The 13414-nt window shown below is 37.4% G+C and overlaps 1 protein-coding gene across 1 annotated transcript; it reads right to left on the bottom strand.

The window, feature by feature from the left end:
* Nucleotides 1-1643: 1643 nt before the first annotated feature.
* Nucleotides 1644-13089, bottom strand: DBR1 (debranching RNA lariats 1). Its single transcript, XM_059921909.1, has 8 exons — nucleotides 12747-13089; nucleotides 11997-12121; nucleotides 10080-10160; nucleotides 7812-7897; nucleotides 6113-6337; nucleotides 3359-3439; nucleotides 2960-3105; nucleotides 1644-2472 (listed from the first exon to the last, which is right to left on the bottom strand). Exons 1-8 carry the CDS (start codon nucleotides 12941-12943, stop codon nucleotides 1779-1781), a joined length of 1635 nt encoding a protein of 544 aa, XP_059777892.1. The 5' UTR covers nucleotides 12944-13089; the 3' UTR covers nucleotides 1644-1778.
* Nucleotides 13090-13414: the final 325 nt, after the last annotated feature.

The raw sequence follows: 13414 nt of genomic DNA, 5'->3' as shown, positions 1-13414 counted from the left end.
ATTAAAATCAACTTGTCTAGCTCCAGAAAAACAAACAAAACAAAAAACATGTGTTGATATTTTGATTAGGATGTTAAATTTATATATTAACTTGAGAATTGGCATCTTTAAAATGTTGAGTTTATCTATCCAGGAATAAGAGATGATTTTCTATTAGTTCAAGTTTACTTTTGCATTTTTCAGGTGCATTTTAAGGTTTTCATTACAGGTTTTATGCATTTCTCATTAAGTATTTTTGTTGTTTTGCTTATATCATGCCACTCACTAGTAATTGTGTATGTGAAAACTATTGATTTGTATGTTCATTTTTTATCATTACTTTGCTGTATCACTTTATTTACATATTACTTTAGTGGTATCTTAGTTTTAGTTTTAATATTCTGGTGTTTTCCAACTAAACATTCAGGTCATCTCTATAAAGATGCTTCTGCCTTTACAATTTTGATTCCCCTCATTGTTTTCACCAATATTAAAATGTAAAGGAGGTAGTGGGTATCTTGTTCCCTGATTTTGCTCTTACTTTCCTTTGATGGGAATGCTTATAGTATTTCCCTTTTAAACAAGATGCTAGATTTTACTTTTTTTAAAAAATCAGAAATGGGTGTTGCATTGTTTGTCCTTAGATCTATTACTGGGTGAATTATATGAACAGACTTCCTAATATTGAACTATCTTTGTATCAGTCATGCTGTATCTTAAAATGTGCTATAGATTCTGTTTGCTAATATTTTATTTAGGACTTCAATTAGGACTCAATATTCATATGTGAGATTGGTTTGTGGTTTCTTTGTGCAATCTTTGTCAGATTTAGGTATCAATGTTATATTCGCATCATGAAAAGAAACTGAACTTTCCTTCATTTTCTATATTTTGGAACACTTCGCATATTAGGGGTTACCTTTAAAAGGTTTGGTAGTTTCTCCTGAAACCATCTGAACCAGTAGTCCCTCAATAACACTATTCCTTCTACAGAAATTACTTTCACTTTCCATCTCTACTAGGATAATTCTTTTCCCTTAGAGGTTATTACAAAATACTGAGTATAGTTCCCTGTGCTATACACTAGGTCCATGTTGGTTATCTATTTTATTCCCTGCTAGTAATTAATACTAAACTGAACTGTGCCCCAAATGACCTGTATAGTCATATTAAAATTAAAGCTAAAGCTAAAATATAATATGTAAAAGTCAGCAGGGTTATATTAATCTCAGCAACTAAGTGTAAGATTTTATGTTTGCCAATGTTGTACTTATTTCCTGAAATCTTATCTACCCTCTTCAGGTTCAATTATATTAGATAGACATTAAGAGCTGACCAGAGCAAGTATTTATAATAAATGAAAAGAGAGCATATATAAGTACATATACAATAATGACTTAACTGTAAAAAAAATATAAATATGCCATATTTTATACACCAAAATATTTACAGTGATAGTAACTCTATGAAGGCAAAAATCCCTGTCTCACTCATCTTTGTAGTGCCATCTTATAGAAGAGTGCCTGGTACAAAGTAGGTGTTCAATAAATGTTTGCTGAAAAAAATGAAAGTGAATAATATATGTTCTCAGAAAAAGGGGTACTCAATCAAGTAAATATATGAAATTTTAATATTTTTTTATCTGAAACATACAAAGGTCTAAAGATAAAGTCGATACCTCACTAAAATTTATGTAACTTGATTATTACAAAGTTAAGTCTTGAGTCAAAGATCCAGCTCTAAAAATATAGTCTCAAAAATCACATTTCTACATATAACACTAAAACAAGTAAACTGTCTTAGGCTGTATCATCATTATCCACTGCAGCATAGATGGCTTGATTTCTCCTCTTGATTTTCTTTCTTTGTTCAGGTTCATGTTCATCACTCAGCCTCTTCAACGGCACCTTGGTTAAGTCCTTTCCATCCCCCAACTCCACAGGGTCACCGCGATTCCCCTCCTTGCCAACTGGGGAACCAGATGTATCATCAGAAGATACAGTCATGGAACTTGGCAAGATCCTGATGTCAGAGAAGCTTGCAGAAAAGTCAGAAGCTTGATCAGAAGACGGTTCTACAGATGGTGTATTCATGTCACTGTGTGCACTTACAATACTATCATCATATTCTTCTTCTTCGTCTAACATTATCTCGTCTGGATTAATAGAGGACAGGGCGGATGTGTCTGTGTTATATTCACTAGGGTCTTCTCCAGAGTCATTACTCTCCACGTCATCCTGCTCTTCAGAGTCACCACACACGTGCTGTTCTTCCTTGGCCTTCTGAAGCCTGATGTTAATGTCAGTGATGCCAAGTTGGGCACAAAATTCAGTAGTCTGAGGACTGATCCTATGAACCAACTGCATTTGTGTCTGTGGCTTGCTAGGGTCATAACAAGCAGCCGTTACACTAAAGTTACGTGGAACTTTGAGGTCATGATTCAATTTTTCCAATACTTCGTTCATAGCTTCTTTTGTTGCACTGTAATCCCACCTAGAAAAGTCCAAAACAACAGCTTTTTACATTTTATCAGCCTCGGACAATAAATGATCAGATCTAACTATGGACGGCAGGTGCGTTAAAAAATAAACCACATTTCAGAATTCCACTTCATAAAATTATAGTTAACTTAGCAAAGAACCATATTGAGATTAAAACAATTCTTAGAAAAAGCTGTCCTTAACTCACTCCCTAAAACAAGTACAAATTATTTTAATGTGTGAACCACATCTCCACGGTCTTAAAGTTTCATGCACTTATGCGCTATAGTTTGATGCACTTATACACTTATTTGGCTTGGTGCTCAGCAGTCTATTTTCTTGGATCTCTTGGATGGAAAACTTGCAATTTTCATACCAGTCAATAAACTCTGAATTGTAGCAATAACTCCCTTGATTTAAAAAATAATAATAATAAGGTGGAGGGGACAAAAACTGTGCATACAATGGAGAGGGAAAATCCTAAATAAGGTCAGACTCACCTTGTATGCAGGCCATTATTTTCAGGCATATTCCATAGGCGCTCACTCACATTAATAAGATCATTAGTAGCCCTGAGAATAGCAAGCCATTCAGTATCATACTCCAAGTAATCAGGAGCACTGGGGTCATGTTCTATTTCTATTACCTACAAGAAGAAATTGGTAATTTTAAGAAATACATATCTATTTTTAATATTCTAAGAATGTCAATATAACAATAAAGTTTTAAAGGAATTTAATTTAGTAGCTTAAAAACATTAATGTAACTTAAACATTCCCAAAGAAATCTCAGAACACGTAAATTACAAAGAGCACCAATAATTTCTGAAAGGAGACAATTTTTTTTTAATCACTGGAAGAGTAAAACTATATTGCAAAGGTACTTCATTTTCTTTTTACCTGAAGAAAGTCTCTGTGTGGTAAGCATTTGTCCAGGGCTAGAAATTTGGTTGCTTTGGCTGACTGTCCTTTATCCTTGGCCTAGACAATATGAACCATAATTTAAGAAAGAACCATAATTTAAGAATGTTAAAAACATCACAGGCAATTCAGACATTGAAAAGGATGGAAATAATCTTTATTACCCAATCCCCTAAGTTGTGTGTCAAAGGAACAACGGTTACTTTTCCAAAACAAGTTAGCTCTATACCCCCTTGTGCAATGACGAGCAAGGCACTTACACTCTCTGGGCTTCAATTTCCTTACAATAGTCAAAGCAGAAAGAAATGGTGGTAATGATAATGTTAAATAAAGCAAATAACACACAAAACCAAAGGTTTAAAGCAAATAACACAAAGGTTAAAGATCAGACAACAGAAGAGCTTAAAAGTAAATTGGCAGAGCTAAAACTATACAACTCGTAGAAGAATTCATAGGAGAAAAATCTTTGTAACCCTGGGTTAGGCAAAGATTCTTAGATACAACACCAAAGTAGATATATATATATATACTCCATAGGATGAAATACTAATCACCAATAAAAATGAAAGAAACACTGACACATGTGACAACAGGAATAAGCCTCAGAAGCAAGCAAAGAAACCAGTTACCAAAGACTATGTATTTCATGATTCCACTTATATAAAATGTTCAGAAAAGGCAAATCCATAGAGATAAGGCAGATTAGTGGTTGCCTGGGGCTGAGGGTGGGAACAAAGACTGACAGCAAAGAGGCACAAAGGATCTTTTGGGGTGATGGCAATGTTCTAGAACTGGATTATATGATGTTTGCACAACTCTGGAAACTTACTAAAAATCACTGAATTCTACATGTAAAACAGGTGAATTTTTTGATATGGAAATTATACTCCAATAAAGTTCTTTTCTAAAAAGTGAACCAGCAGAAAGAAACATGGGAGGATCACACACATGAAGGTCACACTGGAAGAAGTAAAAAGTGACTCACTAAAAACAGCAAGGCACATGGAGGAAGAAAGACAAGGAAGCAAGCGATGGGACACCCTGCTGAGGACCAGGTTTCAATTCAGTGGTGGGGAGGGACTGAGAGGTGGGATGCACACAGATCACGGGCAGATCCTGGCAGCAGGGCAGTGCTGAGGAAAGATGACCTTTGGTGTTAGTAGAAGGGCTCAGACAGAATACTGGTGAAGTCAGACGCAGTTGAGGAGCCAAGAAAAAGGGATCAAACATATTAATTCAGAGACACAAGTCCCTGAGGTTGACAACAGAAGACAGAATCCGGGAAAAGTAGCAAATTAGGTGCTTCAGTAGCAATCCAAGAGCATCATGAGCCCCAAGGGACAGAGGAGAGTAACACAGACGTGGAAAAAGTGACCGACAGAAACAGAAGACTTGGACGTGAGAAGAGGATAATCACGTTGGCAACAGCCCAAAGGAAAATGCAAGAGGAACCTCGCCTTCTTCTCCCAGCGAAGCTGAGGAGTAAGAATAAGCCCACAACAGAGAGGGCCCACAGGAATGTTTTCAGACAGAATCTTCCAAACCATGTGCGAAGACCATCGCCGAAGTGTACCTCTACCGCAGGAAAGGGTTTGGTCAGGTAAGTTCAGGAAGCGCTGCACAACCCATCCCCCCTCTCAGAGAAAGGTAATGCCCATTAGCACACGGGACTCTCAGAAATTCTACAGAAGCCTCTGGGAAGAAATCCCGAACTTTGTTAACCCAGCATTTTCTAAACGTATTTCCTATGGGATACTTTATGGGAAAGTCAGAATTCAACCAGAATCAGAGATGAAAGGAAGAACTGCATAGTTCCATTAAAGCCTAACTCTAAGTAGGTATTTATTTTCTACTTTTCATCAAGCACCATCCCCATGCAATTACCAAAGGAAAACCCTGGGAGTCATTCTAGATTCACTCCTCCCTCTGTCACTAAATCCTGATGATTCTGCTTCCGAAATCTCTCTGGAACCCGCTTCGTTCTCTGTGTTCCCTCTTTGCCTTAGGTTAGGACCTCATCTTTTGCTTACATAGCCTCCTCTGCCTCCCATTTTACATTACTCCAATCCACACACAAAACTGCTGCCAAACTAATCCTTCTGAAATGAAACTCTGACTTCATCACCCTCAACTTTCCCCATTACCTTCTGGTTAAAACCCAAACTCCAGAGCATGTCCCAGAAGGCAGCTATGATCTCACTCCAGCTTCATCTCTCCCTGTGCCTCAGCCCCAGGGACCAGCTGCACTTGCCCAAAGGCACCACGCTCTCAGACCTCCAGCCTGTGCACACATCGGTCCCTGGGCCTAGATTACCCTGATAATCTGCTTCTTCCTGGCACCATCGATTCCTTTAGAAAACCTTCTCTATCCCTTCATCTCTCTGTCCACATACCCATCTCACCATGGCCTGGCTTAGGTGTTCCCACAGTACCTGGCACCATCGATTCCTTTAGAAAACCTTCTCTATCCCTTCATCTCTCTGTCCACATACCCATCTCACCATGGCCTGGCTTAGGTGTTCCCACAGTATCCTAGCACTTTTTGTCACAAACTTATTACACTATTTTATAATTGCTTGCTTGTCCCTTCTCCCCAGTGGATACTGAGTTATTCCCAAAAGGAAAGTTATCTTTGATTTCTTTCTCTAACTTTCCAACTATGCCCATAGGGCCTAGCCCGTAGATGTTCAATAACTGTTTGTTAAATCAAAGAATAAGCATTTTGTTTTCTACCTGATGCTGCATCAAGGCTGCAAACTTCACATGAAGGTGTGCAGAAAACCAGTAAGTAGGTTTTAAGTGCTCTAAAAGTTCTGAGGCAGCGGGACTTCCTAATGTGTTATTTTCCACTTCTTGTCGGAAAAAAGATTTAGTCTTAAGAAGTTGCTTCTTATTTCCATAATGATATATACTTCTCGGCCAATCATGAGATAAGAATATGTCCATAGGCTGCTTCAGCTTTAACAGAAGAAGAAAAGAAAGAAAGCTCTTAAAAACAGATTAACCAAAAGCAATCCCCTCCCTTCTCTCCCACGGAGACCTCTAGATTTCTGTGTAATTCATTCTAAGAACACTTTATTTAAGGAAGTCACAGAAATACTGAGCTACTCACTCATCGAGGCAAAGAGAAACAGCTTTCTCTCTGCCTGACAAATCACCTTTATTTTCTGTGGCAAGGCAGTTCAATAGAGACACACTTTGATTAGATTGCCAATCGGCTAAGGTCTTTAGCACTGGGTTTCTAAAATCTACAACATGCACTGTTCTTTTCCCTTTTAGTAAAGAAACTACTGTTTTAAGATCAATGTCCAGATTTCATGAGACTTGTAAATGATACAGTAAACCTAACCTACAGTAAACCTTTTTTTTTTCCCTGATGGACTCACATAGTAAACACCAAAAAAACCTCTCTGTTTACTACAAAAATTATATTAGAGGTATTTAAGGTAGCTGGTGTCTTCTTGGGGAGAACACAAAATATACTCCATACTGTCAAGTAATCCAAAGCAAATACTTGGAAAACTAAATTAAAATAATTTAAGTAAGTGTTCAAGAAAATACAAAAGGTAAGATAGATATGACTAACCACTGAAAAGCTGGTATGGGCAATAAGTGCTACAAAAATTCAGAGAAGGGTGAGGACTTTAAACTAGAACACTGGTTGGGAAGTGAAATCTAAGCTGGGTCTCCAAGGACCAGTAGGATTTAGATGAGTAAAGGGAAAAAGGATTCCAGGTAAGAAACTGTTATGAATGGGGCATACCTGTAAACATCTTTATGTTCCAGTCGAGGCTGTATTTATGATGGGAAGGGCCTGAGTTCAGTCTGGCAGGCTCTACCACTTAACTGTGTGGGAAGTCCCGGGCAGGTTACTTTATCTATCTGAGCCTTTGGCCTCTCTCCCTTAGTGTGACAAAGTTGGACACGCTGCATGACAGAATTTGAGTGACAGTTATATGAACTATCACGGATGAAAGCTGCTTAGCCCGGTGTCAGACATTTAATGGGTTCACAAACAAAAACCTAGTTTCATTTACTCTCCAGTTAAGCCAGTGTTTCGGTTATCACCTTCACAATTTTCCCATATCATCTTCACTATTATTTTCTATTTAATATCATTATTTAAAATAAAATATTTAACACTTTCTTTAAAGTATCACTTTATTCCAATATATATTCTTTAGCCTTACCCTAAGGAATAGTAGCTGAAGTCATGGATCAAATATTTTATTTTATTATTAATCACTAAAATAAATGTATAGCCATTAAAATTTTAAAAATTTTCATCTGTGAACCTCCTAAAAACAACTCAAGATCCAAATTGTGGAAGTACCAAATTGAGCTCTTCTTGGAAGTAGCTGGTCAAAATACATTCTGGTAGAGAATTACTTTACCATTTTTTCAAGTCTGCTGTAATGTACTTTTTACATACCTGTTTTAATTTGTAGACTTCAATATTTCTCACATGATAGATACTCCTTATTGTAGCTGCATTATAGGGGGGGCACTCAAAATGACCTTAAATTGAAGAAGAGAAATAAGCTATATTCAACTCCCTTAAATACTGCAAGTATAAATACATACATACACTTCTCCAAAACTGATGTTTGTCATCAATGCTTTTGGTTCTTGAAAATTTTATTAAAAAAACACTGCTCTCAAAATGCTGGTATTTTCTAATAACTGATCACCAACTATAAATCTAAATAAGTGGGGGGCTTATGATTTTTTAAATTAAATTATATTTAATTTTGGAATACACTGTTTAGTCACATAGTTTAAGATTTAAAAGATACCATCAGAAAGGTATAGGGTAAGGGGGAGGGGGGGTGAGGGAAGGATGGATTGGGAGTTTGGGATTAGCACGTGCAAATTACATACAGAATGGATAAACAACAAGGTCCTACTGTATGGCACAGAGAATTATATTCAATAACCTGTGATAAACCATAATAGAGAAGAATATGAAAAAGAATGTATATATATGTGTAACTGAATCACTTTGCTGTACAGCAGAAATTAACACAATATTGTAAATCAACTATACTTCAATAAAATAAATTAAAAAAAAAAAAGAAAGGCATAGGGTAAATAGTATTCCTCCTGGAGGGTAGACCCTAGTGGGTACCTAGGGCTGGCGTGGGAGCAGGGATTAAGTTTGGCACAAAACTATTAGGCATGATAGAGATGTTCTAAATCCGGATGGTGCTAAAGGCTGCATAACTCTACAACTTACTAAAATCACTGAATTGTGTACTTACAATGGTACATAAATTTTACGTCAATCAAGCTGCTAAAACAAGCGGACGGGGTTCTCCTATTCCTTCCCCCATCCATCAGTAACCCTACCTACAGGGAACCAGTGTTAATCAGGTTTCAGTATTTTATTCCAGGGATGTCATCTATGCATATAATATACATATTTCTTTATCCTCCCTTTATTTTTTTTATACAAGTGGCAGTATAATTTATACACTTTCTGTGCCTTGTTTTTTTCACTTAACTTATTTTGGAGTTCTTTTCATATTAGTCACACATAGAGCTGCTTCTTTTTTCTTTCTTTTTGACTTCATAGCATTGCACTGTATAGTTATATCATGACACGTTTAACTAGTTCCTATATTTTGCTATTACAAACAAGGCTGAAATACATTTGTTTATATCATTTTGCACTTGTGGAATATATCTGTAGATACATTCCTGGAAGTAGAACTCCTGAGTCAGAATACTTCTATAATTTCCACAGATGTTACTAATTTTCCTACAAAGAGTGGTCCCAATTTGTGCCCACACCTGCCATGTAGAAGATGGCCTATTTTTGTAGACCCATCCCAATAGTTCAGAATCATGGGGAACAGGGCAGCAAGGAACAGACTTGTGATTTAACAGTTACACTGAGGATGTAAGTTTTAGCTGTCAACTTAATTCATGAAATTTTAAAATCAATGTGGATCCAAGCTATTCCTTTAACTTTAAAATCAAGATATAATTCATTCAGATACAGTGTGGTATATTTATACAATGGAATACTATTCACAAATTTAAATGACAGTGTTACATGTATCAACATGGATTTAAAAAACATATTAAACAAAGAAGCAAGTTGCAGAAAGATACATGTAAAATGATACACTTATATGAAGTTTAAAACATGCTATATAATATACTGTTTAAATCTGTTACTGATATGGTAATGATATAAAATAATCAAGTGAATGATAAACACCAAATTCAGAATAGTGACTGCCTGGTGAGGTAAGGGAGGAATAAAAGGAGAGAGATGGGATTGAGGACAGATAAACAATGAACTTCAATTGTATCTGTACTCTTTTATTTCTTAAAAATCAAAACTAAAAGTGGCAAAATACCAAATAAAACTAGATGGTGTATACACAGATAATATGTTCTAGTGTTCTCTATTTTTTCATATTTATAAAATATTTTATAATATAAATTTAAGAATAAATTAATCAGTTCATAGGAGAAATCCAATGAAAAAGTCAAACTGTATATTATGCTTAAGTTACTATGGGGCATGGAAGTTCTAAAGTTTAAAAACAATTCTCAGAATAACAATACTCACTTTGCTGTATACCTGAAATTAACACCACATTGTAAATCAACTGTACTCCAATTAAAAAAAAAAAAAAAAGAATGTAATAAAATGTAAAAAAAAAAAAAAAAAAAAGCATAACAATACCTTTTCGATAGTCATGAGATTTAAAGATACCAGAGATTCCACCAATCCTTACACCTCGGTATTTTACTACACCTGCCAAGCCTGAAAAATTACATAGTTAAATAAAATTACTGTAGGCAAAAGCAATCTTTACTAACTGAACAAACAGTTTAGAGGCCTAGAATATCATGCAGTCTTAAAATTATTTGAAAATTAAGTGTCATGATGAGGTTACTCTTTTACATAGAAAATATGCCAACAATATATAACGTAGAGTAGGGAGACAGACTACGGAGGCAAGAGACTGAGCAGAAAAGAAGGAACAAATGAGATAGGGAGTGTGAAGAGGGAAACAGACATACATAATTTGGTACCTAAAGGAATATGGGGATGGGGCGGGGGAAATAGGGGAAAATGTCCTATGATGGATTTATATGTTATGTATAAGGTATATATAACGTATACCTTTGACTTATAGAATATAGAAACCTGCAGTTTCTATATTTCATTTGATTGATCATCTTCAGACAATTTCACCTTTTCACAATACTACAGTTGTCAAAAGATGATCCATCAGTAATGATGTAGAGAAATTAAATTTCTGAAGTTATAATGTCATCACTAGAAACACCTGTAAACATTTAAATAAAGAGATGAAAGGACTGTATAGTTTAAAAGGACTAAAACTGAACCTGAACCTAATCAGGTCTATAAATCTAAATGCAGATTATAAGCAATGCAGAGGATAAAAGGAATACGTTAAACAACCCAAGGAAATCCAATCAGCTAAACCCAGAATGTGGGAAATTCTGCCAGATAAATTTCCCATCTTCTTCAACAAATAAACAGCATGGGGGTTTGGGGGAGAAGAGAGTGCGAAAAGGGACAGTTATAGTCTAAGAGACTTCAGAATCATGACAATCAAATGAAAGTGTGGACCTTGTTTGGATCCTATTTGAACAAGTCAACTGTAAAACAGACATCTTTGTGATAATCAGGGAAATCTGAACATGAACTAGGCAACAGATAATGATAGGTAATAGGTATAATCATGGTACTGTACTTGTGGTATTTTTTTAAATCCTCATCACTTAAAAATACATGCTAAAGTATTTACAGGTGAAATAATCCGATGGCTGAGGTCTGCTTTAAAATACTCCAGTTGGGACTTCCCTGGTGGTCCAGTGGTTAAGAATCCACCTTCCAATGCAGGGGACACGGGACTGAGCCCTGGTCAGGGAACTAAGATCCCATATGCCCCTAAGTCCCTAGAGCCCGCATGCCGCAACTACTGAGCCAGCGCACTCTGGAGCTCCAGAGCTCCCAGGCGCCACACCTAGAGAGAAGCCTGCCCACCGCAAGGAAGATCCCGCACCGCAAGGAAGATCCCGCGCCACAAGGAAGATCCCATGTGCAACAACTAAAGACCTGACGCAGCCAAATAAATAAATAAATAAAATATTAAAAAATAAATAGATAAAAATAAGATAAAATACTCCGGTCACCTCCTCCCACAAAAGAGTTTAGGCAGGGAGTGGGTTGAAAGAAGGATGGCAGAACAATAATTGTTGTTAAAGCGGTTTAATAGGTACAGAGATTCATTATACTATTCTCTACTTTTGTGTATGTTTAAATATTTCCATTATAAAAAGTTTTTTTTTAATTTAATAAGAAGAGTAAGAAAAAATTTAAGGGATTGTAAATCGTACAGAAGCTCTTTGCAGTTATATTAAGTATTGCTTAAAGCACTAGATGATGCATGGACATATTTTCATGATTACCTACTTAAATGAACTATTTTAATTAAATTTTCATGATTATTTAAATCAAGAGACATTCCCAAAACACCATATATTTCAAGATGCTGATCAACTGATATACAAATCCTGACAGGCTCTTTCATGCTATCAGACCAAGAAATTACCCACGAACACATACCTAAATAATAAATGTTTGGTGCTACCCAGCCACCATAGGGTAACTCTTGCAAATGATTTGAGGCTTCATGGTTACCCCCGATGAAAATTGTGAGAACTGGGGCCTTTTTCTCTCCAGAGTAATACCTAGAACATAAGGGTAAAGTTGTCAGTTGGCATAGCAGAAATGAGACATAGAGAAAAGCAATTGGGCATGCCTGTACTATTAGGCATAGCAGAAAAGCAAAATAAGGTCCGAAGTAAAAAAAACCTGAGCTCATCATAAAAAGTTAAGCTCTTTCTAAACGAATTGTCCATCCTTGTCCTTAAGAATGATTCAGGGCTGCCACCTTGGGTTCAAGCCAACGTATATTCAATGAGGTCAAAAACTTTCGTCAGTTCACTGTTACACCCTTAGTTTCTAGAATGAGGACTAGCACATAGCAAGCGTCCAATAAAAACTCCTAGATCAATAAATGGATTAGTCCCAGAGTCCTATTAAGCATAAAGTAGATTAACCTGTCAGTTTCTTCCTCCAGATTTTCCCCTCAGGCTGCGATCCCTTCCGAAACAAAACAGATGAATGGAAAGAAGAAAAGTGACATTTACTAAGCGCCAGTTCCTAGACACACAGCGTGAACAAAGATGGAAACTAAGAGAGACAGCTGGTCAGCAGCAGACAGGATTCGAACACAGCCCGGGTTCTCTGCCCCCACCGCTGGCTAGTCACACCTCGCACCGCGGGGGCCCGGGCCCAGGCCACGCCCCTCACCTGTAGAAGGTCTGCATGTGGCGGTACTTGGGCGGCACGGCCATGCAGCGCAGGTCGGCCTCGTTGCGCACAGCCTGGAAGTCACCGCAGCATAGCAGAAGGTCTATCGGCCCCGGGCCGCGCCGCTCCGCCAGCGCCAGCGTCTCATAGATCTTGTCCAGCTCGCCGTGGCAGCAGCCGGCCACAGCCACCCGCATGCTGCCGGCCCGAGGCAGGGAGCGCTGCCCGCAACCCCCTAAACCAGAGCCAGCCCAGGCCGGACAACGAAGACCCGACTGATCCCTTAGATCCCGCCAACCTTAACTAAGACACCGCCTCCTGCAATTGAGACTCCAGCAGTATAATTCACTTCCGGTTTCCAAATCTCGCGAGAGAGAGGTCGGGAAGGGCAAGACCGACCCAGGGATGCCAGGGAGCTTTCAAATCGACTCGTACTTTGCCTGTTTTGGCAGGTGTTTCTTAAAGTCCGAGCAGCCTGACAGGTGCTAAAAATCAAAACCAGAATAGTAAGACAAACAAACAAAAATTCCCGGAAATAGTGTAGTTTGATAAAATCAAACCAAATTTAGGATGAACTTCTCACGGCAAAGATAATTGCCTGAAAGTGCTTAGAAACGATTAAACAAACGATTTTCTAAGACACCCGAAATAAAAATAAATTTAAAATA

The sequence above is a fragment of the Balaenoptera ricei genome, chromosome 4 (genome assembly GCF_028023285.1).
Source record: "Balaenoptera ricei isolate mBalRic1 chromosome 4, mBalRic1.hap2, whole genome shotgun sequence".
Classification (NCBI taxonomy): domain Eukaryota; kingdom Metazoa; phylum Chordata; class Mammalia; order Artiodactyla; family Balaenopteridae; genus Balaenoptera; species Balaenoptera ricei.
The sequence above is the reverse complement of the archived record's forward strand: the minus strand, read 5'-3'. Positions and strand labels throughout refer to the sequence as shown.